This window comes from Amblyraja radiata, chromosome 2 (assembly GCF_010909765.2).
Source record: "Amblyraja radiata isolate CabotCenter1 chromosome 2, sAmbRad1.1.pri, whole genome shotgun sequence".
Lineage (NCBI taxonomy): Eukaryota > Metazoa > Chordata > Chondrichthyes > Rajiformes > Rajidae > Amblyraja > Amblyraja radiata.
Window position 1 is genome coordinate 65,414,249 of NC_045957.1, and position 25,697 is coordinate 65,439,945.

At 41.0% G+C, this 25,697-nt stretch overlaps 1 protein-coding gene across 2 annotated transcripts in view; it reads left to right on the plus strand.

Moving 5' to 3' along the window:
* The first annotated feature begins 1,945 nt into the window (after window positions 1–1,945).
* Window positions 1,946–25,697, plus strand: part of nsun2 (NOP2/Sun RNA methyltransferase 2) — a 34,247-nt gene continuing 10,495 nt past the window's right edge. The window contains exons 1-15 of one of the 2 annotated variants that reach the window (XM_033048108.1): window positions 1,946–2,212; window positions 2,770–2,927; window positions 4,419–4,523; window positions 4,604–4,709; window positions 7,462–7,533; window positions 8,370–8,454; window positions 12,413–12,608; window positions 15,048–15,122; window positions 15,717–15,847; window positions 16,386–16,459; window positions 16,824–16,954; window positions 17,676–17,772; window positions 19,479–19,603; window positions 20,088–20,180; window positions 24,197–24,332. In XM_033048108.1, the coding sequence (XP_032903999.1) occupies window positions 2,159–2,212; window positions 2,770–2,927; window positions 4,419–4,523; window positions 4,604–4,709; window positions 7,462–7,533; window positions 8,370–8,454; window positions 12,413–12,608; window positions 15,048–15,122; window positions 15,717–15,847; window positions 16,386–16,459; window positions 16,824–16,954; window positions 17,676–17,772; window positions 19,479–19,603; window positions 20,088–20,180; window positions 24,197–24,332 (1,638 nt within the window). In that variant the 5' untranslated portion in view covers window positions 1,946–2,158. Of the gene's footprint in view, window positions 2,217–2,769; window positions 2,928–4,418; window positions 4,524–4,603; window positions 4,710–7,461; window positions 7,534–8,369; window positions 8,455–12,412; window positions 12,609–15,047; window positions 15,123–15,716; window positions 15,848–16,385; window positions 16,460–16,823; window positions 16,955–17,675; window positions 17,773–19,478; window positions 19,604–20,087; window positions 20,181–24,196; window positions 24,333–25,697 lie in introns of both variants that reach the window. The other variant, XM_033048118.1, reaches the window with a different exon arrangement.

Genomic DNA, 25,697 nt, shown 5'->3' on the forward strand with positions numbered 1-25,697 from the left:
CAGTCTGGCAGGTAATAGGTGTAAGAAGGAACTGCAGATGCTGGCTTACGCCGGGGATAGATACAAAATGCTAGAGTAACAGCGGGTCAGGCAGCATCTCTGGAGAGAAGGAATAGGTGACGTATCGCGTCGAAACCCATCAGACGGTAGTTACAGGTTGAGGGGTGGGGGTTGATTGGCAGATGTTTGTTCAAAGGCCAAAGAAGAAGAAAAAGATATGAGATAAGGATAGAAGAGTTGAAGATTATGAAGCCAGAGAAAGAAAAATAGTTGGAAAGGGACGAGTGGATGGGGGAAATGGATGCAAATCCAGGTGAGGCACGGGGAAGGGGGGGATAGGCAGGGGAGAAACCCAACTACACGGCTTTGGTATGTTAGAACATCTGGAGGAAATCCATGTGGTCACAAGGAGAATGCAAACTCCTTCAATAGCCTTCTGGGCATGCACGTGCATCACATCAACTGCATTACCCCCAACTCCATTTTTTTTGTCATCTAAAATACATAAGATTTGTTAAAAATGATTTGCCCGTATAAATATCTTCTGGCTTGTATACATTAATCCACCAGTTCTCTTATACTTCGCTATTTGAGCTTTTATTCTGACATACGAAATGGAAATATAGAGAACCTGTATTTATTTATGCCTAGCTAAAGAATCATGTGATGAATTGAATGTACCTTGCACTTAACATACATTACACAAAGATCCTTTACCGATCTGGCCAATTAGAGGCACATCAGCAAACCATAGAACTGGATTGGAATGGAGTTGCTGTACTGCTACCCATGTTATTAGAGAAGTCGTACAGGGATTGGAGTCCAAATCCCACTATGATGGCTGTGGAATTTTAATTCCATTCTGGAGTTGAAACTAGTCATGGGTCATGATGAGTACAACATTTACGAATCATCGGGTTTACATGTTTTAGAGGGGAGGAATCTGACATCTTTAGCTGCTCTGACCTATGTGACTCCAGACCCACCAGTAGGATTGATTCCTGAATGCCGTCAGAAATGCTTGGTCAGCCACACAGTTAGTTCCAGGGCAATTCGGGAGGCCAATGACACTAGTCTTGTGTAGGAAAGAACTGCAGATGCTGGTTTAAATCGAAGGTGGACACACAATGCTGGAGTAATTCAGCGGGTCAGGCAGCATCTCCAGAGAGAAGGAATGAGACCCTTCTTCGAAATAACTGCAGATGCCTTCGATTTTTCCAGCATCTGCTGTTCTTTCTTAAACATTTCGTGTATTCCACTGCGAAATCTCCTCAAGGTATGTCTACTTTGAAGAAGTTCTCCTCCGCTCTCCGAAGACATTAGCCGCCTCTTCCTTTCTTCTCGACCCTCGCCTATTCCTTCTCTCCATAGATACTGCCTCACCCACTGAGTTTCTGCAGCATTTTCTGTCACCCTTCTTCAGACTGATACACTGATCTTGTCACTGACGCCAGCACTCTAAAAAATACAGTTTTACAAAAATGTTATCTAAGAACCTGACGAACTGTTGAAGAAGAAATAGAACGGCAAATTAAAGGTGTGAATATTGTGAAATATGAGAGTTAAATTATTTTACCAGACTTTACTAAATATCGGAGATGCTGTGCCGGCAGCTGGGTGCAGGAGGTCTCAGAGCATGCGCAATGCCGGCAGCTGGGTGCGGGGAGGTCTCAGAGCATGCGCAATGCCGGCGTTAGAGTGCCGGCAGCTGGGTGCGGAGGTCTCGGAGCATGCGTAATGCCGGCAGTAGAGTGCCGGTAGCTGGGAGCGGTCTCGGAGCATGCGTAATGCCGGCAGCTGGGTGCGGGGAGGTCTCGGAGCATGCGCAATGCCGGCGGTAGAGTGCCGGCAGCTGGGTGCAGTCTCGGAGCATGCGTAATGCCGGCAGTAGAGTGCCGGTAGCTGGGAGCGGTCTCGGAGCATGCGTAATGCCGGCAGTAGAGTGCCGGTAGCTGGGAGCGGTCTCGGAGCATGCGTAATGCCGGCAGCTGGGTGCGGGGAGGTTTCGGAGCATGCGTGGATCCCAGTGCTGGCCTGGCCTTCCCTTCCCTTCCCTCCAGCGGCTGCTCCACTCTGTTGGTGGAGGTGGCAGTGAATCAGGCACTGACGTTGCAACGGGCTCAGCACGTTTCCTCGGTTCATTGCTCTGCTCTGCACGATGGGGAGGAGGAAGAACAGGCCCAGAAACCGGGAGAACACGGACATCAAGCCCGTAGGTATTAACCCGGGCCGGCGCGGCCCCGGCGACCCTTCAATACGCCCGGGACACACACGCTTGATTGATCTGCTCCCTTCAGCTCACAACAACAGCGGCAAAGTTTGTCTTTCAGACGAACCACGCAAATTGACCACAAATATTCTTTGCTTTAACTGATAGTTTCGAGCTTTTTTTTTCATAGACTATTTCTGGTTTAATTCCACGTTGCTGATACGGATCATGTTGGTGTTAACGTATCATCTGTTACAACTTTAATAACGGTTCCCTCTAAACGTCAAAGTAAATCGACACGTAGCCAATAATTGGGGATTAAAGTAGTGTATTTTATGAACCAAATTGTTTGGACTCAAGATGCGATTTGGTTGTCTGCTTTAATGCAACATGTGCTTAGCCCAAACCTTCGTGTGTCGATGTATATTTTAATATATTGGTCATCTCTGGTGCCATGCAAAATATGCTTTACATCATAACTATGGTAAAGATTGGAGCATTTGTTCTGTAATTGAACGTGTTGCTATTTCCTTAAAGTTGGCGATTCTTTGATTTTGCAGGGTTGGGGAGCTGGCTACCAAGACATTATTAAAGAAAATAAGCTATATGAAGAATATTACCAAAGACTAAAGATTGTTCCTGAGGGAGAATGGGATCAGTTTATGGCAACCATGAGGGAGCCATTGCCAGCCACTATTCGGATAACTGGATACAAGAGGTAACTGAAGTAGAAGATAAATTATCTGAATTTTGCAGTTGCAATTTGCAGCAGTGCTATTAGTATGCACTATTATTAAATTAGGCTGGATGTCAATACCTGCATCCTGTACATATGACTTTAATAGAAAATCAATGTTTCTTTCTGTGCTGGCCTGCCCTGTCAAAAGCAAAATTACACATGCTGAAATTCTGTGATCAAAACACTGGGCTGCACAGTAGCGCAACTGGTGTAGCAACTGCCTCGCATACCAGACCTGGATTGATCCTGATCTTGGGTGTTGTGGAGTTTATATGTTCTCCCTGTGACCGCATGGGTTTCCTCCGGAGGTCCCACATCCCAAAGATGTGCGGTTTTGTAACTTAATTGCCTTCTGCAGTGTGTTGGGAGTGGATGAGAAAGTGGGAGAACCTAGAACTAGTGTGAATAGGTGATTGATGTGCAGCCTGGACTCAGTGGACTGAAGGACATGTTTCTAAGTGTAGGAAAAAACTGCAGATGCTGGTTTAAACCAAAGATAGACACAAAAAGCTGAAGAAGGGTCTTGACCCAAAACATCACCTATTCCTTTTCTCCAGAGTTGCTGTTTGACCTGCTGAGTTACTCCAGCTTTTTGTGTTTAGGACCTGTTTCCATGTGTCTAGGATCTGTATCTTTCAATTAATCAACAAAATGCTAGAAGTATTCTGCAAATTAGGCAGTATTTGTAAGAGTGGGACACAAAGTTAACATTTCATTGACTTGATTGCCTTCATTCCACAAAACCTCTTGCAAAAACATTTGCCATGGGCATTTAGTGGAGAGTGGCAAATTAAGTCGAGTTAGTGACAAGAAACTATGGTTAACGGTCAACCGGAATGATGGATAGGCTAGTCATGTTTTTTTTGTAACAGAGGAAAATGATTTGAAATGTATGAAATTCAAACCAGATGGAGTAAATATGAGTGGCATAAGAAACTGCAGATGCTGGAATCTTGAGCAAAACACAATGTGCTGGAATAACTCAGTGGGTCAGGCAGCATCTGTGGAGGGAATCGAAATGTATACTGTAGGTTATCCATTTTCTCCACAGGTGCCCCCTGGCCAACTGAGTTACTTCAGTACTTTGTGTTAGAGTGATTGTGAATGGAACGTTTCTCTTTGACAAGGTGACAAAGTCAGAGGGTGTGGATTAAATTCAATTGCAATAGTGGTTAGAGGGGAGATGACAAGGATTTTTTCACCTAAATGGACTGGAACGTTGTCTGAAAGGGTGATAGAGACAGAAAACCTCACCACCTTTCACAAGTAATTTAATGTTCAAATGAAGACCACTAACCTGTAAACAACGAACATAATGCTGGAAGGTATGATTAAGCTGGGGCCATTTTATGAACAAGTATAGAAGGGATGGACTGCATTGACTGAGTGTCCTAAATGTTGTACGATTCTGAGTACAGCCAAAATCATTTTTGAAACAGTTTCAACATTTTTCTCTATTCCTCTTTAAAGTCACGCAGAGGAGATTTTGCATTGCCTAAAAAACAAATACTTCAAAGAACTGCAAGATTTAGAAGTGGAAGGGCAAAGGATTGAGGCTCCACAGCCCTTGAGCTGGTAAGAAATGTACAAAAATATCAGTGCCATTGAAGTTATCTACTTGAGCAGATTGATTAAAATGAAAATTTCTCATGCAGGTATCCCAGTGAATTGGCTTGGCATATTAACATTAGCAGGAAAATATTGAGGAAATCACCAGTCTTGGAGAAGTTCCATCAATTCCTTATTAGCGAGACTGAGTCTGTAAGTATTCAGGAATTATTAACTTTTGAATTCAGTCGACTAAGATGAAAAGCAAGTGTACAAGAGTGAAATTTTGTATTTTACTTAATACAGTGTTGTTGAGATCTTCAACAATCCTGCAAAAGGTATTGGGCTTGGATTCAAAGTAACCCTGTTAAAAAGGTTGAAATTGGATATCGCAACATCTTGCTTAGCTATGCACAATTGAGCACTGATTTGTTATAGCACTCTTGATATTGTGAACTGAATAATCACTGGTATGTAACCTCTCCCATCCCTTCTCCCCTGTAATGTAGTGTAGAGTGAGCCATAAAGCAGCGTGCAGACTTTGAGGGCTGAATGAATGAATAAGTTTATTGGCCAAGTATTCACATACAAGGAATTTGCCTTGGTGCTCCGCCCACAAGTGACAACGACATACAGTGACAGTTAGGAATGACACATAAAACATTTAACATTAATAATAAAACATTATTGATTAAACATGTGAATTAAATAAAATACCAGAGCATAAGGAGACTACAGATTTTGGGGTATTGAGTAGAGCTATTACGCGTGGGGAAAAAAGCTGTTTTTATGCCTGGCTGTGGCAGCTTTGACAGCCCGGAGTCGCCTCGCAGAGGGAAGTGATTCAAAGAGTTTGTGGCCAGGGTGAGAGGGGTCAGAGATGATCTTACTCGCTCGCTTCCTGGTTCTTGCAGTGTACAGTTCATCAATGGAGGGAAGGTTGCAGCCAATAACCTTCTCAGCTGATCGGACGATTCGAGGCAGCCTCCGGATGTCGTGCTTGGTGGCTGAGCCAAACCAGATAGACCTTCAGCCCAGAGACATTAGGTTAGACAAACTAGGTACCAATGTCTGACTATGGGAGTGTGTATGGGGTTACCTGAATTGAACGGAATTGGGAGTCTGCCAGGTACCACCCACTGCGTCTAGACCTGAGGGACCCCCCAAGGGGCCAGAAAATGGGTGCCATGGGAAAATAGATGAGCCATGTTGTACTCTATGAACTCAAGTTGTTCATTTGGCATTATTTTTGAGTGGTACCTTGCTCGTCTATATGCTAGCCCATTTTTTAGGCCTTGGTGGGGGGTCTGGCGGACCTTTTGCAGCGGGAAAAATGTCTACCGTTTGTGTTGTTGATATAGGCGTGGCAGTGAGCACATCATGGGAGTGGATTTAAGTGGTACCTCACTCATCTATTTAGCACCCTTTTTCTGGCCCCTTGGGGGGGTCCCCCAGTTCTAGATGCAGTGGTTGGTACCTGGCATACTCCCAATTCTGTTCATTTCAGGTGACCCCCTACACAATCCCATACTCAGACGTTGGTACCTAGTTCGTCTAACACAATGTCTCTGGGCTGAAGGTCTAAGACCATGATGGAGAAGGTGAGGACAGACTCTATGATGGCCTTTTAGAATTGGACCATCATTGCCTGTGGCAGATTGTGCATCCTCAGCTGCTGCAGGAAGTACATCCTTGGTTGTGTCTTTTTGACTGTGGAGTCGATGGTAGCCCCCCATTTAAGGTCCTTGGAGATGATGATTCCCAGGAACTTAAAAGACTCCACAGATGTGACTGTGGTGTTGTTGCTGGTGAGTGAGGGGAGGGGGAGCTCTCCTAAAGTCTACTATCAATTCCACTGTCTTAAGAGCATTGAGCTCCAGGTTGTTGCGATGGCACCAGGACGTCAGCTGTGTCACTTCCTGCCTGTAGGCAGATTCTTCCCCATTCTGGATTAGTCCAATCAGGGTTGTCGTCTGCAAACTTGAGAAGCTTGACAGAGGAATCAGTGGAGGTGCAGTCATTGGTGTAGAGAGAGGGGAGAGTACGCAGTCTTGCGGCGCTCCTATGCTGAGGGTTTGCGGGTCTGAGATGTGCTTTCCCAGCCTTACATGCTGCTTCCTGTTTGTCAAGAAGCTGGTGATCCACCGACAGAGGGGTTCAGGCACAGTCAACTCGGAAAGTTTGGAGTGTAGTAGCTCTGGCACAATGGTGTTGAATGCAGAGCTAAAATCAACAAACAAAATCCTCGCATAGGTCCCCTGGCAGTCTAGGTGCTGGAGGATGAAGTGCAGGCCCAGGTTAACTAGATATTTTGATTGTAAAACGCTCAACAATGATGAGCTCACCGTTTATTATTACTAGTTTTATTATTTGGGAAGTGCTAGTCGAAGGCGGAGCCCTTACCGGACACATCTACAGGGATTGACCAACTAGGGCATTATGCAATGGTTGCCTGCGAGCGATGATGTTGGGATAGGCTGGGGAATATAGTGTGGCTCCACATAACTAAGATGTGTGGTTGAGGGTGGCACCCTTGCTGGTAGAACAAATGAAGGCCATTGTGGTGGACTGACAGTACTTGTTCCATGTATTGCCAGAAGACATGGGAGAACTGTTCTGGTGCCAGTTGTGTGTTCCTTCTCATTTCTGGGATTATACCCTGAGTGATAAGTGAAGTAAGTATATACATGTGAAGAGAAAATTGCAGTATTATGGAAAGAAACACTGACATGTGAAACACATTGTGCAAATCTTACAAAGAACTGGTCTTGCTTTCCTCTGTGATTTTTATAATATTGTAACATTAAATATGCATGGAGTGAAGTTAAAAATGTCGACATCCTTTCAAAATTAACTTAATGGTTCTTTATCACCTTGTACTGTATCCCTTGTCTTTTTAGTTAGTTGAGTGGATCTTAGATTGTAAAATGTTTTCATGAAGATAATTGTTGTCTTCTTTCTCCAGGGAAATATCAGTCGGCAGGAAGCTGTCAGTATGATCCCTCCTTTGCTGCTTGATATCAAATCTCATCATAAGGTACGAAGGATGGAGTCTCACAGCTCAGAAATGGACCCATTGGCCCAACCATCTGTGCCGACCATCACGCACTTGTCGCCAATACAATTGTTTCCTTTTAAATTCCAATCAGCTACCATTCCCTGGCCTATAATTCCCCATAGCCAAATAACCCAACAACCAAAACATCTTTGAAAAACAGGAGAACACCCAAATACCCAAATCAGTCTCGCAGCTTCGGAGCCAAGGCGCAGCAGTGCCAACTGCAGTAACAATGTACTGCTTTTGTTGTTGCTGTTCCGGAACACCTTTCTACAATATAGAACATAGATCAATGCAGCACAGGAACAGGCTCTTCAGCCCACAATGTCCGTGCTGAACATGGTGCCAAGATCAACCCTTGTCTGTGAAGCTATGACACCTATGGCCTTTTCCACGTGTTTTGTTCAGTTTGATCAGATAGCAATCTTATTCTAGATTTTGTCCAATTTTCATTTACGAAGAGTGGTCAGCTTTGAGAAAATTTGCACCAATAACAATTCTCCTGATTATGTAAGATTATGTGGCAACATGCAAAACAGCTCTTGCATGATATAGTTGCTAACTCTGGGTATTTGCTCCAAATATGTTCTGAAATTATTGACACGATGCTACGGGTCCGATTTCTCAAAGTAATAAATAGTAAATTTCCCCCAGGATATGGTCAAGAAAAAAAGTTGTCTGTTCTACAAAATATTTATTTCAAAATGTAAATCGATGCATTGTTTTTGTGCATACCTATATATTTGTGTACACATTAGCTTGAATTAATTTGTAAATTCATTGTGATTCTCGTGACACATATTTGTTCTTGTTAGATTCTTGATATGTGTGCAGCACCTGGATCAAAGACTGCTCAGCTGATTGAGATGTTGCATTCTGACATGAGTGTTGCTTTCCCAGGTAATAATTTTATGATGGGTGTTGGTTCAAATTTCTCAAAGTTGAATTCTTCAGTTCATTATAACTAAAGAGATCTTTGCTGTCAGCAAATATCTCCACGATTATTAGTAAATGTTTTCATAGCAGTGATGCGATTAACTAGGAAAAATCTTAGAATCCTAAGCAATAAACAATACACAATAGGTGCAGGAGTAGGCCATTCGGCCCTTCGAGCCAGCACCGACATTCAATGTGATCATGGCTGATCATCCACAATCAGTACCCTGTTCCTGCCTTCTCCCCATATCCCTTCACTATCTTTGAGAGCTCTTTCTAACTCTCTCTTGAAAGCATCCAGAGAACCGGCCTCCACTGCCCTCTGAGGCAGCGAATTCCACAGACTCACAACTCTCTGTGTGAAAAAGTATTTTCTCAGCTCTGTTCTAAATGGCTTATCCCTTAATCTTAAACTGTGGCTCCTGGTTCTGGACTGCCCCAACATCGGGAACATGTTTCCTGCTAAACAAACTGCTGTTGGAGCTCAGCAGGCCAGCCATCATCTGTGGAGGCTGCCTGACACGATGAGTTCCTCCAGCTTTGTTCATCTTTGCTGCAGATTATAGCATCTGCAATCTTTTACGTTCCTATTATGAGTTCTAGATTAACATGAAAAGGCAATTTTTCACAGCTGCTTGCATTACAAAATTTGTTTGATTTTAGTGTTTGTGTTGTAGCTTATAACACATTGATTTTATATTTCAAAAATTGCATTAAAGTTGACATTTTAAAAATGCTTACAGTAGAAAGCCCAGCGACAAAAGGACAGTCAAATTTTAAATGTTTTTGTTCCTGAATTAGATGGCAATGGGGTTGTATTACAAGTTGTACACAAGCAGGTTTTTTGTCGACCACTGACTGCCTTCCCTTGGCCATAGTAGGTCATCCCGCATTGGTCCCGGCGCGGCTTTCTGCTGGGAGGTTGGTTTCAATCACATGCCTGACTACTTGCAGCATAGGAGCTGTCTCAGGAGGAGACAACCTGTTGTTCTCACAGAACTGCTTTGATACCCAGTCAGGCTCAGTGTTCAAGTTCATCAGACGTCAATGTTACTAAGTGTGTGGACACCTTTTACATTCACAAACATTGAGAAACACTAGGAATCTGTTAATAAAACTTTGTTTTAAAAATGTTTTTTTATTGATTGGCCATAAAAAAAACTACTGAAAATACTTTCACGCTGAAAAAAAGTCCGGGGGAGAGGGGGGGCGAGAGGCCAGGGAAATAAATGGGAAAATAACGTCACTTTTTCATGGCAGCCACCTTGCCCATTTTGGACAAGGATTGTCACACTTGGGCAGTTTTCGCCTAATGGAGGCTTTCTATCCTGACATCTGGGAAGCCTGTGTAGGTGCACGCTGGCCTATTGGACTACATGAGGCGTCCACTGGAACCGCTTCAATAATGGCAAGGTGCACGATGTTGACACTGACTTAGGCCCTTAGCAGAGTTGGAAGGCATTAGTTGCACATGGGCTCCTGGGAAACTCCTGCCCCAGTGGGTTCATAAGATCTGCCACAATGAATTTTCATAGAACATTGTTTGCTATATTTCACATATACAGTGCCCTTCATAATGTTTGGGACAAAGACCCATCATTTATTTATTTGCCTCTGTACTCTACAATTTGAGATTCGTAATAGAAAAAAATCACGTGGTTAAAGTGCATCGTCAGATTTTAATAAAGGCCATTTTTATACATTTTGGTTTCTTCATGTAGAAATTACAACGATGTTTATAAATAGCCCCCCCCCCCCCCCCATTTCAGGACAACATAACGTTTGGGACACAGCAATATCATGTAAATTAAAGTAGTCATGTTTAGTATTTTGTTGCATATCCTTTGCATGCATTGACTGCTTGAAGTCTGCGATTCATGGACATAGCCAGTTGCTGGGTGTCTTCTCTGGTGATGCTCTGCCAGGCCTGTATTGCAGCCATCTTTAGCTTATGCTTGTTTTGGGGGCTAGTACCCTTCAGTTTTCTCTTCAGCATATAAAAGACATGCTCAATTGGGTTCAGTTCGGGTGATTGACTTGGCACTCAAGAATTGACAATTTTTTAGCTTTGAAAACTTCTTTGTTGCTTTAGCAGTATGTTTGGAATCATTGCCTTGCTGTAGAATTAACTGGCAGCCAATGAGTTTTGAGGCATTTGTTTGAACTTGAGCAGATAGGATGTGTCTATACACTTCAGAATTTGTTATGCTACTACCATCAGCAGTTGTATCATCAATGAAGATAAGTGAGCCAGTACCTTCAGCAGCCATACATGCCCAGGCCATAACACCCCCACCACCGTGTTTCACAGATGAGGTGGTATGCTTTGGATCTTGGGCAGTTCCTTCTCTTCTCCATACTTTGCTCTTGCCATCACTCTGATGTGCGTGAATCTCCGTCTCATCTGTTCACAAGACCTTTTTTTCCAGAACTGTGGTTGCTCTTTTAAGTACTTCTTGGCAAAGTGTAACCTGGCCATCCTATTTTTGCAGCTAACCAGTGGTTTGCATTTTGCAGTGTAGCCTCAGTAATTCTGTTCATGAAGTCTTCTGCGGACAGTGGTCATTGACAAATCCACACCAGACTCCTGAAGAATGTTTCTGATCTGTCGGACAGGTGTTTGAGGATTTTCCTTCTTATATGGAGAATTCTTTGTCATCAGCTGTGGAGGTCTTCCTTGGCCTGCCAGTCCCTTTGGGATTTGTATGCTCACCAGTGCTTTCTTTCTTCTTAATGATGTTCCACACAGGTGATTTTGGTAAGTCGATGGTTTAGCTGATGTCTAACAGTTTTCTTCTTGTTTCTCAGTCTCATAATGGTTTCTTATTGGCACAACTTTGGTCCTCGTGTTGATAAACAGCAATAAAAGTTTCCAAATGTGATGGAAAGATTGGAGGAAAGTCTAGGTGCTGAGAGCTCTCTTATACCTGCATTAAGGAGGCAATTAAACACACCTGAGCAATTACAAAGACCTGTGAAGCCATGTGACCCAAACATTATGGTGCACATGGGGGGACTCTATGCACAGCTGTAATTTCTACATGGTGCAACCTAAATGTATTAAAAAATTCTCTTTAATAAAACCTGACAATGTGCATTTTAACCACATGTGATTTTTTTTCCTATTACAAATCTCAAATTGTGGAGTACAGAGGCAAATAAATAAATGATGGGTCTTTGTCTCAAACATTATGGAGGGCAGTGTAATGTAAATTGCTTTAGTGAAGCAATTGTTGATGACTGGTGGAAATATTAGCAGACCTTTGTGTTTCCAGAAAAAATTAGCCCTTCCTAATTCTACTATTAATAAAATTAGTATTCTTGCTGTCAGAATATTTCCGATACTGCTATTTTATTGTGCCTGGTAATGTATACTGGGGAAGCATAAAGTTGAAAATTCATGCAGAATCTTGGGTGAGGATATAGCTCTGGAACAGGCATAATGCTTTCAATAGTTTAGCATATACAGCATTAGATGTAAAAATACAAATTAACACTTTTTTGGAACTGTGATATTTATTATATTTATTATAATTTGGATGTCAATTTTCAAGTTATTAAAACAACATACATTTAAGCAGGACCAATTAAATGCAGTTTTGGCAAATAAGATAGACAATCTCAAATGTGACCATCAATCGTTACTAAAACAATGCAGGACCATCTGCCTGGGGTAATGAAAGCGAACTTTTATGGTGCATTTTTGTTCTTTTTGTATAAGCATCCCATATTTGGTATTGCGTTGTGTTGAATGCTTTGAAATCTGATACTGGATAATGTTGGGAATGTTTAATGGCTGGAATAATCAATGGAGCTAGAATCTGAAAATTTAAATCTTGAACAGTTCATTCAATATTTACTAACTTGTAATTGTTCAATCTTGGATGGCAAGCTTCTGCTATTGTTTCCTTTTTATTTTTAGAGGGTTTTGTAATTGCAAATGATGTGGATAACAAGCGCTGTTACCTGCTGGTTCATCAATCAAAGCGCTTGCATAGCCCTTGTATTATGGTCGTTAATCACGACGCATCAAACATTCCGAGGTTGCATATGGTAGATGCTGATGGCCAACGAAGCATTTTCTTCTATGACCGCATTTTGTGTGATGTCCCATGCAGGTACTTTTTTATGGTTTGAATACTATTAATGTATTAGTCTTCTTGTCTGAGAATGATACTTTCAGTGCAGCTAAATATCTATTCTAGTGCATGTAAAGAAATTCCCAGTCATGATTTATTTCTCTCAGAACCTCATCTCTAAATTACTTCTCTTTTATGAGATGGAAGAAATGTGTCAAAGTATATTTTGGGTATTATACCTTGCACTATATATAAAATTCCTTATAAAGGGCCTGTCCCACTTAGGCGACTTTTCAGCGGAGTGCCTGCGACCTTCTAGCTCGAGGCACTCACCTGAAAAACCGCCAACTGGAACGGCGACCGTCAGAAGTTGTGTGGCTTCTTATAAGTGTCTCCAGTCCTCTGTCTCCCCCCCCCCCCCCCCCGCAAAAACGGTGCCCAGGAAAAACGGCCAAGCCAAGGTCATACAGTCACACACCGTTATGAAGAGGATGGTTAAAGACTGCTAGCACAGTGTACAGTAAGTCCTTTAAAAGAGCGGGGGGGGGGGGGGGGGGGGGGGGGGGGGGGGGGGGAGACAGAGGACTGGAGACACATAAGAAGCCACACAACTTTTAATACGCCAGAGATACCCAGCTGTGAAGTTTAGCAGGCATTTAACATTACCGGTCGGTTTTCCTTGGTTCTGAAAACTGGTGCTTTTTTTTCCCCCCAATGACCCAATGCAAATGCCCGGTCAGCAAAGGAGATTAACTAACTACCCACGACTACCTACAACGACATGGCGACCCCACTACCACTGCACCTACGACTACAAAAGTATCGATTTTTTTCCATGGCGACCAATTTTTGGTCGCAGAAAATGTTTCAACATGTTGAAAAATTTGCTGCGCCCAAACTTAGGCCGCGACTAGTTCCCAGCACCAAGATTCAAGAGAGTTTATTGTCATGTGTCCCTGTAAAACAATGACATTCTTGCTTTGCTTCAGCACAACAGAACATAATAGGCATTGACTACAAAACACATGAATAAATAAACTGATAAAGTGCAAATAACAAATAATGGGTTATTAATGTTCAGAGTTTTGTCCGAGCCAGGTTTAATAGCCTGATGGCTGTGGGGAAGTAGCTGTTCCTGAACCTGGTCGTTGCAGTCTTCAGGCTCCTGTACCTTCTACCTGAAGGTAGCAGGGAGATGAGTGTGTGGCCAGGATGGTGTGGGTCTTTGATGATACTGCCAGCCTTTTTGAGGCAGCGACTGCGATAAATCCCCTCGATGGAAGGAAGGTCAGAGCCAATGATGGACTGGGCAGTGTTTACCACTTTTTGTAGTCTCTTCCTCTCCAGGGCGCTCAAGTTGCCGAACCAAGCCACAATGCAACCGGTCAGCATGCTCTCTACTGTGCACCTGTAGAAGTTAGAGAGAGTCCTCCTTGACAAACCGACTCTCTGTAATCTCAGGAAGTAGAGGCGCTGATGAGCTTTCTTGATGATTGCATTAGTGTTCTCGGACCAGCGAACATGTGTGGATCATGAGGCGAGCGCAGAGCCTCCTGCACTCGCCTAAAAAGTCGCCTAAGTGGGACAGTCCCTTAAAAGCATGCTTGCCTTGAAAGTGAAATTCCAACTAAATTAGCTATTTATGAATGTTAAAGGCTGTCAGTGGATTGTTCCTAGGTAATGGCGAGAGGTGAATAAAGGCAAAAACTCATCCTCTAAATATTGCACCTGTCTGTACCAGACATTGACTTTACTGTGGTGCTGAACAGTTTTCATTTCCCATTAAATTATATCTCTCATCCTGAGGAAAGTAAAGCAGTACAGGTAAATAATGTAGTTGAAAAATCACACAAGCTGCTTTTGTTAATTGGACAAAGCACAGAATATAGGAGGAGGGAGGTTTTGCTGGAATTGTATATTGTACTTTAGGCCACACTTGCAGATGGGTTTAGTTTCGGACACTATATTACAAGAAAGTTATTTTATTGAATTGGATATGCATCAGGTTTCTTTGGAATAGAGGAAGCTGGGGTTGCATAATCGAAGTCTGTATAATCATGAGACACCTAGCTAGAGAAAATAGGAAACCGTCCCTATTTCTTCTAGTTGAAGATCAAAGCTAGGGGCTGAGCTAATTAGTAATTGCGAGAAGGGGGGGTGAGTTTTTTTTCCACACCTGAAACACTGCTGGAAAGAGTGGTGGAAATCAAGAACCCTCAGCACATTTAAAAAGTGCAAAGATTTCGAACAATGAACTTCAAGGTTGTGGCCCCAGCATTGGCTGGGTAGAATTTATTATTTCTGGTATTGAAATGATGGGGAAAATGGCCTCTTAAACCTTGTATGATTTTTTTGTATATTTTGGTATAGCTTGCTCACTTGAGTGGAATTCAGATAATAGTTTAAATTTGAGGTTCTGCACATGTGTGTCTGTTAACCATTCCTTCTGAATTTTGAGAATACTCTTAATGATTACAGTGGGGATGCAACCTTAAGAAAGAATATTGATGTGTGGAGAAAGTGGACAACTAGCAACAGTCTACAGCTGCATGGGTAAGGCAAGCTGCCTGTGAGGAGCAGCTTGATTCATCTACATTTATTTCTAAAAGAGGTGGGCTCTTTTCGATCCAATACATTAGCACCAATGACAATTGTACAAAGTTCTCTGAGGATGCAGTTATCTGTTTTAAATATGTGACATATTTTGGTCTATGGGAGATCATTCTATGCTTTCAGCTGATCGCATGTACTCTCCTTACAAGCTTATGGTTAAATGAAGATAGCTTTTTTACCCATAGTATATGCTGTTGTAAATTAGACTAAATAAGACTCAATAAAAACAACAGTTGCTTCACACAAAACAGTTTTCGTACCTGGATTATGTAAAATAACACACTAGGATTTCATAACGGTAAGCTGGTTTTCAGACATGTAAATTATAAAAACCTTATAACTAATTGACAGATTCACCAGCAACTGACTACATTATGGAAGCTTTTAACTTTTCAAAAAGTCCTAAGTCTGCTTGGATTTTGTTCTTGCTTTATGTATTGATCCTTAATTTTTGTATGCTTCATAGTGGTTAATTGGGGTAATTTGTGAAGCAAATTTTTTAACAGTTTTTTTTTTTTTACCTTGCTGTCCAAGTTTACAGCAGAGAATTGCAATTCGTGGTGTGGAACAGTTGACTGTTGGAGGAAGGATGGTCTATTCTACCTGTTCTCTGAATCCTATTGAAAATGAAGCTGTGATATCAGCTATTCTTGAAAAGAGTGAAGGTGAGCCTTTCCACTGTAGTACAGTTGTGAAATGTAAAGTTGTGGACTGGTCTTGTGAGCTAAAATTCTGTATTCGAGCTCAACTTTAAAATTACTGCAATTGGTGTAATTTATCTGAAAAGAATACTTGCATGTTGAAAAATATAACTGTTATAAAAAATATTATTCCGTTCTTAGGACCTAGAACCTGTAATTAAACATATTGCATTATTTATTCGTTCGCTCATGTGTCAGACGACATATAACTCACTGTTGGCTTCTGTCGTCGTCGTCCAACATGTTGACAGAATTGGTCACCCGACGCGTCACAGAGTACATCGTGTCGTCGTTTCCCGGGGATCGCCACGAGGATGCTTCTGTCATGATCCCCGCATTATTTATTAATGGCTTGAGATGGGGGAAGAGAGCCTCCATGTTAATTTTTCAGGTTTTGTTGGGAATAATTTAATTTTATAAATGTAATTTATAAAAAACATAATATGCATGCTTGATGTTTATTTAATATGAGAGATTAGATGACAAAGGTTATTTGTTATAGGAACTCTGGAGTTGGTTGATGTTTCATCTGAATTACCAGGATTGAAGCGAATGCCTGGTTTAACAACATGGAAGGTAATTCTACAGAGCTGGGAATCTTTCTTTCCCTATTCAAGATGTGTTAAAGCAATATGGTATCTTTATGTAAGCTGTGAAAGCTTTGTGGTCATTAAAGTTCAGTGAATATTGGAAACCAGTGTCTTCTAAACTTGCCACTGATGAGAAAGCTCACATTTGAATTCCATTCTCGACTGACTGGTACATGCTTATTCTTAATGTTCTTTCACCGTGTTGGTAGTAGGGTATCGGGAGAGAGAATTGGTGGTGGGGTACGTGAAAATGAGGAGCATGGAGGTTTTTTTTTTTTTTAGTTTGTACTGGTTCACACATTGAGAGTTGTTTCTTCGATTGTATGCTCATAAAATCTATTTGCTCTCAGGTAATGACAAGAGAAGGTCATTGGTATGATGAGTGGTCAGACGTGCCAGAGAACAAACACACCCAGATCCGCCCTACAATGTTCCCAATCAAAGACCCTCAAAAGCTCAAAATAATGAATCTGGAACGATGGTTAGTTGTGGCAAGTTCTTACAATACTGCAAGTACAATTTATACAATATTTAAACATGCAAGTAAAATTATAACATTGAAATAATAATATCTAAATAGGATGTAATTCATGTATTTGAAACTAACTTGGAACTAACCTTGGCCATGTCCATGATTTGCTAAAGCCTCAATTTCTTTACAAAAATTAACAAGGGGTTTTCATCCACCTTGTCATTGGTTTAATGTGAATATGATGTAGCAGTGCATTAATTAATAAATAAGACTAATTTGAAATATGACACTATATGGAATCAACAATTTTAAAATGCTTTTGAATCACGTACCTAAAACTGTTCATGCTGTTAGCTAATTTATGTTAAGTTAATCGCATGTGTACACATTAAAACATTACCCTGGTCTTGAGTTTGCCAAAAATGTAATTTTAATATTAACATTTTGCTGTAAATGCTTGAATTAGATTTTGACATGCATTGCCATGTTGAAGAAAACTAAAATTAGACAAGTGAGTGAAATGTTTTTGTCAGACAGAATATCTAAAACTCCATGGTTCCTTTCTACTTGATTGGCATTTTGATTATGTGAAGATCATATGCAGTTGATGTTTGTATGTTTAAGTATTAGCACGAGCTTTGAAAGGTTTTGCATAATCATTGGCTTACATGAAATAAATCGTGGAGCAAGATTCAAATTTCACTTATCCAATAATTCAATTTTCTGGTAGCATTAGGGTTCTACCTCATCATCAGAATACTGGGGGCTTCTTTGTAGCTGTTCTGGAGAAAAAGGCGCCAATGCCATGGAACAAGAGGGAACCGAAGGTAACTGTCATCGCTTAGTTAATCTTGGAGGCCATTTAAAAATTATTTTTTTCATAACTCTATTCGAGCTTATACTGATCCACTAAAATGGCCCTTGCTTACATTTGTTGGACAAAATGTTTTGAAGTAAGTTATAGTTACAATTTTCCAATGTTCCAAATTGGAGGAAACTTTCTATCAATCAATGTTACCTGTTAGACAAGCAAATGGGAAGTTTGGAGTTGGTAGAAAGTTCAAGAGAAGTGACTGAGGTAGTTGAGCATCACAGTGTATGTGGAAAGTAGACAAAAATGCTGGAGAAACTCAGCGGGTGAGGCAGCATCTATGGAGCGAAGGAATAGGTGACGTTATGGGTCGAGAACCTTCAGAAGAAGAAGGGTCCCAACCCGAAACGTCACCTATTCCTTTGCTCCACAGATGCTGCCTCACCCACTGAGTTTCTCCAGCATTTTTGTTGACCGTCGATTTTTCCAGCATCTTCAGGTATGTCTTAAACAATGTATGTGGAAATTGACACTACTTTTCCATGATGGTGGCTTGGGACAGCATATGATTGGATGATAGGAACCAAAAATCGATCTTTAGCAACCCCCTGTAATGTTATTGCTGATGATCAACTGGCCGCAGCTGGTTAGAATGGAGTTGAACCTTATGAGCGTGTTCCCATTCACTGACAAGATTGAGACGTGTTGGAATAGAAGGCTGCGTCCAATGTTTAAGATGTTATATGCAGGTTAAGAAGTACGAAGTAGGATTCATTACTTGTGTCACGATATTTGCTCTTGGTATGATCGCAGTTGTTTGAATTGCAAAGAAGGGTGGAATTTGGATTGGAGCGATTCATACAAGTGGGTCTTAATGATGTGGGTGCTGATCTGAGGACATGAAGAAGAAGAAGAAGAAGAAGAAGAAGAAAACGTTTGTGGTTTGATGATGGCTGACAGGGTAGAAGTTCTAAATTTTGGTTTTGAAAAATACAGTGATTGCACTTTGAAGCAGAGAGGAAGCAGTATTTCAGGGGAGAGAACCTTTTGCAAAATCTGCTGACATTGGCTTTGAAAAGCAGTCAGGTGGTCAGTAAATTAGTCGGAATAAGGTTGAGAGAGTAGGAAGTGGGTTGCAAACAAAATGAGTCAAATAAGCAGGAGGATAAATGAAAAAAAAAACCGAAGTTGCAGGATTAATATTGCAGGTTTAAGGTGGAGTGGGTAATAGATATATTTTTTTAATTGTTCAATAAGCCAGGGCCAGGAAAGGAAGTAACATGAATACATTATTAGTGACAGCAATCCAAGAGCTCCTCATAGGTGTAATTGGGAATAGAGATAGAGTAGCTCGATATTTTAAAATAAGTAGGGAACTCAGCAATTCCAGCTGATCCTGAAATGGCAGTTTGGAAAGATTGGACCAGAGATGAGTTGTACATTGAAGCGCAATGAGAGATGACTTAGTAGAGAAACATGTTGTCTGATATATTATGAGTGATGATGAGGCTCGAGAAGCATGATGACAGCCAGTGAGAGCGAATGAGGGTTTTTTAAAGGATCATATTTAAAAATAAATAAGATTGTTAAGAGGAAAGAGAATATTTATAAGGAAAGGTTGGGTTGCTGCTCATGATGAATTCCTCAGGGATTTTGGAAGAAGTCAGAAGAGTGACTCAGGCAATCTACATGCTTATTTAACATGTTTTTGTTTTTATTCAGTTGCGACGCAAAGCAGAAATGGTTAATCCTTCAGCTGAAGGTGCTGATGAAAAATCTGCAGCAGTGGATGAAACTAAAATAACTGATGGTGAAGAATCATTGGACAATAAGGAGACTATTTTTTGGTAAGTTAGACACTGGTGCATGGAATTTATCAAGCATTTTGTTCTAAAATATTGATTAGAGTAAACATCGCACAGTATTTGGAACCTTTTAAGCAATGGGCAACATTTGTACTGACGTAGAATTATGTGATATGGTGCCCTTTCAATCTGAGCTAACTCGTCAACTTTACATTGGCAGAGGCAAATCACAAAAACTTTTGCAGTGTTAATAAAACAGGGTGAATTTCTTTAGCTGCATCTTTGTGTAGTGGCTTGTTTCAGAATATTTTCAGGTAATGCTTCCACGTTTGCATTTATAACTTCTCGTTTTGAAATATTTTTAACTCCATATGCTATGTGAGTCTGCAGCCAGATTTAATCTATTTAAAATAATTGAAAAATGATTCTTTGTTCATGGTCAAAAGAATAAACGGATATGAAAACTGCAGTTTTTTAATAAATATTTTAGTGTAATTCCTGTTTTTTTGTTTTTTTTTAACTTCAGTCCACCACCATCAAAGAAAATGAAATTATTTGGGTTCAAAGAAGATCCGTTTGTCTTCCTGAATGAAGATGATCCAATATTTCTCCCAATACAGTAAGAATCTTTTGAAAATTGTCATCCTGTTTTACTGAGAAGAATTGGTATGGCCAGTGATTATATTTTGTTTAGAGTCACTGAATTTCTTTTGTCCATCTCATTCACTTTCAACTGGAATATGTTGACGTTTTGGTGAAAGGCCATCAAATTGAAAAGTTAACTCTGTTTCTCTCTCCACAGTTGCCACCTGACCTGCCTATTTGCAATATTTTCTGTTTTGTTTAGTATTTGAACCATTCTCGGTATTTTACTTTTGAAATGTGATCTGTATTGCATTGGACTATTGGGGGGGGGGAGAGGCGGTGCGGAGAGGAGGCACTGAAGAGAGAGACTTCCAGATTCCTTTGATTCATTTTGGGGAGAAATCACTCTTTGACTTTCTTACAGAGATTGTTAGCATATGGTGTTTGCAGTAGCAGTACAAGATTATGACTACTGTGGAAGTGGGTGAAGGGCAGAGTTGTTGGTACAAGGGCAGTTTGGGATGAAAAAATATACAATATTGCAAACCCAGAATTTGATATAGATATAGTGTTACTATATCTATATCATTAATAATTGCTGACTACCCAGCTGAAGTAAAACCTTAGCATGTAACTTTTCAACATAATTGTATAAGTGTTGTAAAAATAAGCCTGAAGGTTTTGTGTCTCAATGCAAGGAGCATTTGTAATAAGGTGGATGAGTTAAATGTGCTGATAGTTATTAATGAATACGACATAGTTGGGATCACGGAGACATGGCTCCAGGGTGACCAAGGCTGGGAGCTGAACATCCAGGGATATTCAATATTCAGGAGGGATAGACAGAAAGGAAAAGGAGGTGGGGTAGCGTTGCTGGTTAGAGAGGAGATTAACGCAATAGAAAGGAAGGACATTAGCTTGGAGGATGTGGAATTGATATGGGTAGAGCTGCGAAACACTAAGGGGCAGAAAACGCTAGTGGGAGTTGTGTACAGGCCACCTAACAGTAGTAGTGGAGTTGGGGATGACATCAAACAGGAAATTAGAAATGCGTGCAACAAAGGTAAAACAGTTATAATGGGTGACTTCAATCTACATATAGATTGGGTGAATCAAATTGGCAGGGGTGCTGAGGAAGAGGATTTCTTGTAATGTATGCGGGATAGTTTTCTAAACCAACATGTAGAGGAACCAACGAGAGAGCAGGCTATTCTAGACTGGGTATTGAGTAATGAGGATGGGTTAGTTAGCAGTCTTGTTGTGCGTGGCCCTTTGGGCAAGAGTGACCATAATATGGTTGAGTTCTTCATTAGGATGGAGAGTGACATAGTGACATTGTATAAGGTGTAAGAGTGTTGTAAAAACAAGCCTGAAGGCTTTGTCTCAATGCAAGGAGCATTTGTAATAAGGTGGATGAGATAAATGTGCTGATAGTTATTAATGAATATGATATATGTTGACATAGTGACATTCAGAAACAAGGGTTCTTAACTTAAAGAAAGGTAACCTTGAAGGTATGAGACGTGAATTGGCCAAGATAGACTGGCCAATTGATTCTTAAAGGGTTGATGGTGGATATGCAATGGAAGGCATTTAAAGACCGCATGGATGAACTACAACAATTGTTCATCCTAGTTTGGCAAAAGAATAAATCAGGGATAGTATCAAAGTATAACGAGGGAAATCAGGGATAGTATCAAAACAAAAGACGAAGCATACAAATTAGCCAGAAAAAGCAGCCTACCAGAGTCCAGCACAGGAAGACAAAGGGCTTAATTAGGAAAGGGAAAATAGATTATGAAAGAAAACTGGCAGGGAACATAAAAACTGACTGCAAATGCTTTTATAGATATGTGAAGAGAAAAATATTAGTTAAAACAAATGTAGGTCCCTTGCAGTCAGAAACAGGTGAATTGATCATGGGGAACAAGGACATGGCAGACCAATTGAATAACTACTTTGGTTCTGCCTTCACTAAGGAAGACATAAATAATCTGCCGGATATAGCAGGGGACCGGGGGTCAAATGAGATGGAGGAACTGAGTGAAATCCAGGTTAGTCGGGAAGTGGTGTTAGGTAAATTGCATGGATTAAAGGCCGATAAATCCCCAGGGCCAGATAGGCTGCATCCCAGAGTGCTTAAGGAAGTAGCCCCAGAAATAGTGGATGCATTAGTGATAATTTTTCAAAACGCTTTAGATTCTGCAGTAGTTCCTGAGGATTGGAGGGTAGCTAATGTAACCCCACTTTTTAAAAAGGGAGGGAGGGAGAGAGAAAACGGGGAATTACAGACCAGTTAGTCTAACATCGGTAATGGGGAAAATGCTCGAGTCACTTATTAAAGATGGGATAGCAGCACATTTGGAAAGTGGTGAAATCATTGGACAAAGTCAGCATGGATTTATGAAAGGTAAATCATGTCTGGCGAATCTTATAGAATTTTTCGAGGATGTATCTAGTAGAGTGGATAAGGGGGAACCAGTGGATGTGTTATATCTGGACTTTCAGAAGGCTTTCGACAAGGTCTCACTTAAGAGATTAGTATGCAAACTTAAAACACAAGGTATTGGGGGTTCAGTGTTGATGTGGATAGAGAGCTGGCTGGCAGACAGGAAGCAAAGAGTAGGAGTAAACGGGTCTTTTTCAGAATGGCAGGCAGTGACTAGTGGGGTACCACAAGGCTCAGTGCTGGGACCCCAGCTATTTACAATATATATTAATGATTTGGAAGAGGGAATTGAATGCAACATCTACAAGTTTGCGGATGACACGAAGCTGGGGGGCAATGTTAGCTGTGAGGAGGATGCTAGGAGGCTGCAAGGTGACTTGGATAGGTTGGGCGAGTGGGCAAATGCATGGCAGATGCAGTATAATGTGGATAAATGTGAGGTTATCCACTTTGGTGGCGAAAAGTAGACTATTATCTGAATGGTGGTCGATTAGGAAAAGGGGAGATGCAACGAGACCTGGGTGTCATGGTACACCAGTCATTGAAAGTAGGCATGCAGGTGCAGCAGGCAGTGAAGAAAGTGAATGGTATGGTAGCATTCATAGCAAAAGGATTTGAGTATAGGAGCAGGGAGGTTCTACGGCAGTTGTACAGGGTCTTGGTGAGACCACATCTGGGGTATTGTGTACAGTTTTGCTCTCCTAATCTGAGGAAAGACATTCTTGTCATAGGGGGAGTACAGAGAAGGTTCACCAGACTGATTCCTGTGATGGCAGGACTTGTATGAAGAAAGACTGGATAGACTCGGCTTGTACTCGCTAGAATTTAGAAGATTGAGGGGGGATCTTATAGAAACTTACAAAATTCTTAAGGGGTTGGACAGGCTGGATGCAGGAAGATTGTTCCCGATGTTGGGGAAGTCCAGAACGAGGGGTCACAGTTTAAGGATAAGGGGGAAGTCTGTTAGGACCGAGATGAGAAAATTTATTTTTACACAGAGAGTGGTGACTCTGGAATTCTCTGCCACAGAAAGTAGTTGAGGCCAGTTCATTGGCTATATTTAAGAGGGAGTTAGATGTGGCCCTTGTGGCTAATGGGATCAGGGAGTATGGAGAGAAGGTAGGTACAGGATACTGAGTTGGATGATCAGCCATGATCGTATTGAATGGCAGTGCAGGCTCGAAGGTCCGAATGGCCTACTCCTGCACCTATTATCTATGTTTCTATGTTTCCTTACGACCATGTAGCTCATTCTCTATTCACGAAATACTGATTTTTGAGCCAGGACATTCAAGAGTAATATTGGGAAGAATGTCCCCACAAAAGGAAAGTGAAAGTTTGGAATTATTTTCACCCGAAAGCCAAAGATCTTTGGACAGCTTTTGAATTTCTGTATATCCTGTCTGCGGTACTTCTGAAGTGAACTTAATCAGCAGGATAGGCATAGCTGACTAAACATACTGAGATAAGATTATCTATTTCAATTTTGCATGAAGTGATTTGAGTGAGCCATGATTAGGTTTGTTTTATGTGCTGGTGCCCTGATAGACTATCTATTTTGAGCAAAATATAAACATAGATTTGTCAATGTGATTTTTAAGGAATTTTTATCAAATGGATCCAGCATTTCCAAAGATGAATGTCTTCACAAGGACACATGAGGGGAAGAAGCGTCATCTGTATATGGTTTCCAAGGAATTGAGAAATGTGCTTCATCATAACAGTGAAAGAATGAAGGTTTGTTTGCAAATTTTCCAGTCTACTTTAAAATTCAGATGCATTGCACTGGTAGCCTTTGAAAATCATTGAATACTTTAGTTTGCCAAAACACATTTCTGTTTTTAGTGTCTTAATTTGTCCGGTATGTGATGTTCGACTGGAATTATTTTAAGACTTAAAACAAAATAAATTGCTGGAATCGATCAGCAAGTCAGATGGCATCTGTAGAAAGAAAGATGGTGTTAATTGTCCAGATCAAGATGCCTGATTTTTGTTTCAGATTTCCAGCACCTCCAGATTCTGATTCAGTTATTATTTTAACACCAATTTTAAATAATGTAATAAATAAATTATAAATGTAAGCCTAAAAATATCAAATTAAATCTTGCAAATTTACAGTTAAAAATGGCCATTTGGTTTCTGAAACCCTTACTGTCTAGAAACACTTGTCTAATCCTCCCCCCTGACTTTTAACACATAGCATTAAAGTGCTCATTAAATGTTCTTCTTTTTCTTCTTGCGAATGAAACATAAACCAAAGGAATAGTTAGATCTCAAGCCGGGTGTTGAGCAGCCAGGTTGTTATGTCTGCCAGTCCCTGAGCTCCATTTGGTGGGTGGTAGAGCGGGCACCCAGAGATGACATGGTATTCCTTGCTGCCTGACAGAGTTCCAAGTCTCTACCTGCCACCTAGAATAAAACTAAATTCTTCTTGTCCATTCTAATTCTTCTGTTAATTGCCTTAAATCTATGGCCTCTACCATTAACCTCTTCTTAAGGAAAAATAGTTTATTTATTCAATTTCAAATTTATACATCTTAATTAAATCTCACAACTTTATTTGTTTAAAAAAAAATGTAACTGTAGCCCAACACATTTCTCCTCTGACTAAAATGCAAACACACTTCTTAAAGTTTATTATAACCTCTGTGCTCTTTATTCTATGCCTCAGCCAACAAAGCACGATATCTCTGTGTACCCGGTAACCACTCTCGAGTCATAGAGTGATACAGTGTGGAAACAAACCTAATTTGGCCATACTGGCCAACATGTCTCAGCTACACTAGTGCCACCTGCCCACATTTGGTCCATATCCTTCCAAACCTGTCCTATCCATGTACCTGTCTAACTGTTTCTTAAATGTTGGGATAGTCCCTGCCTCAACTACCTCCTCTGGCAGCTTGTTCCGTACACCCACCACCCTTTGTGTGAAAAGATTACCCCTCAGATTCCTATTAAAACATTTCCCTTAAAACCTTAAACCTATGTCCCCTGGTCCTCGATTCACCTACTCTGGCCAAGAGACTCTGTGCATCTACCCGGTCTATTCCTCATGATTTTATACACCTCAATAAGATTACCCCTCATCCTCCAAGGAATAGA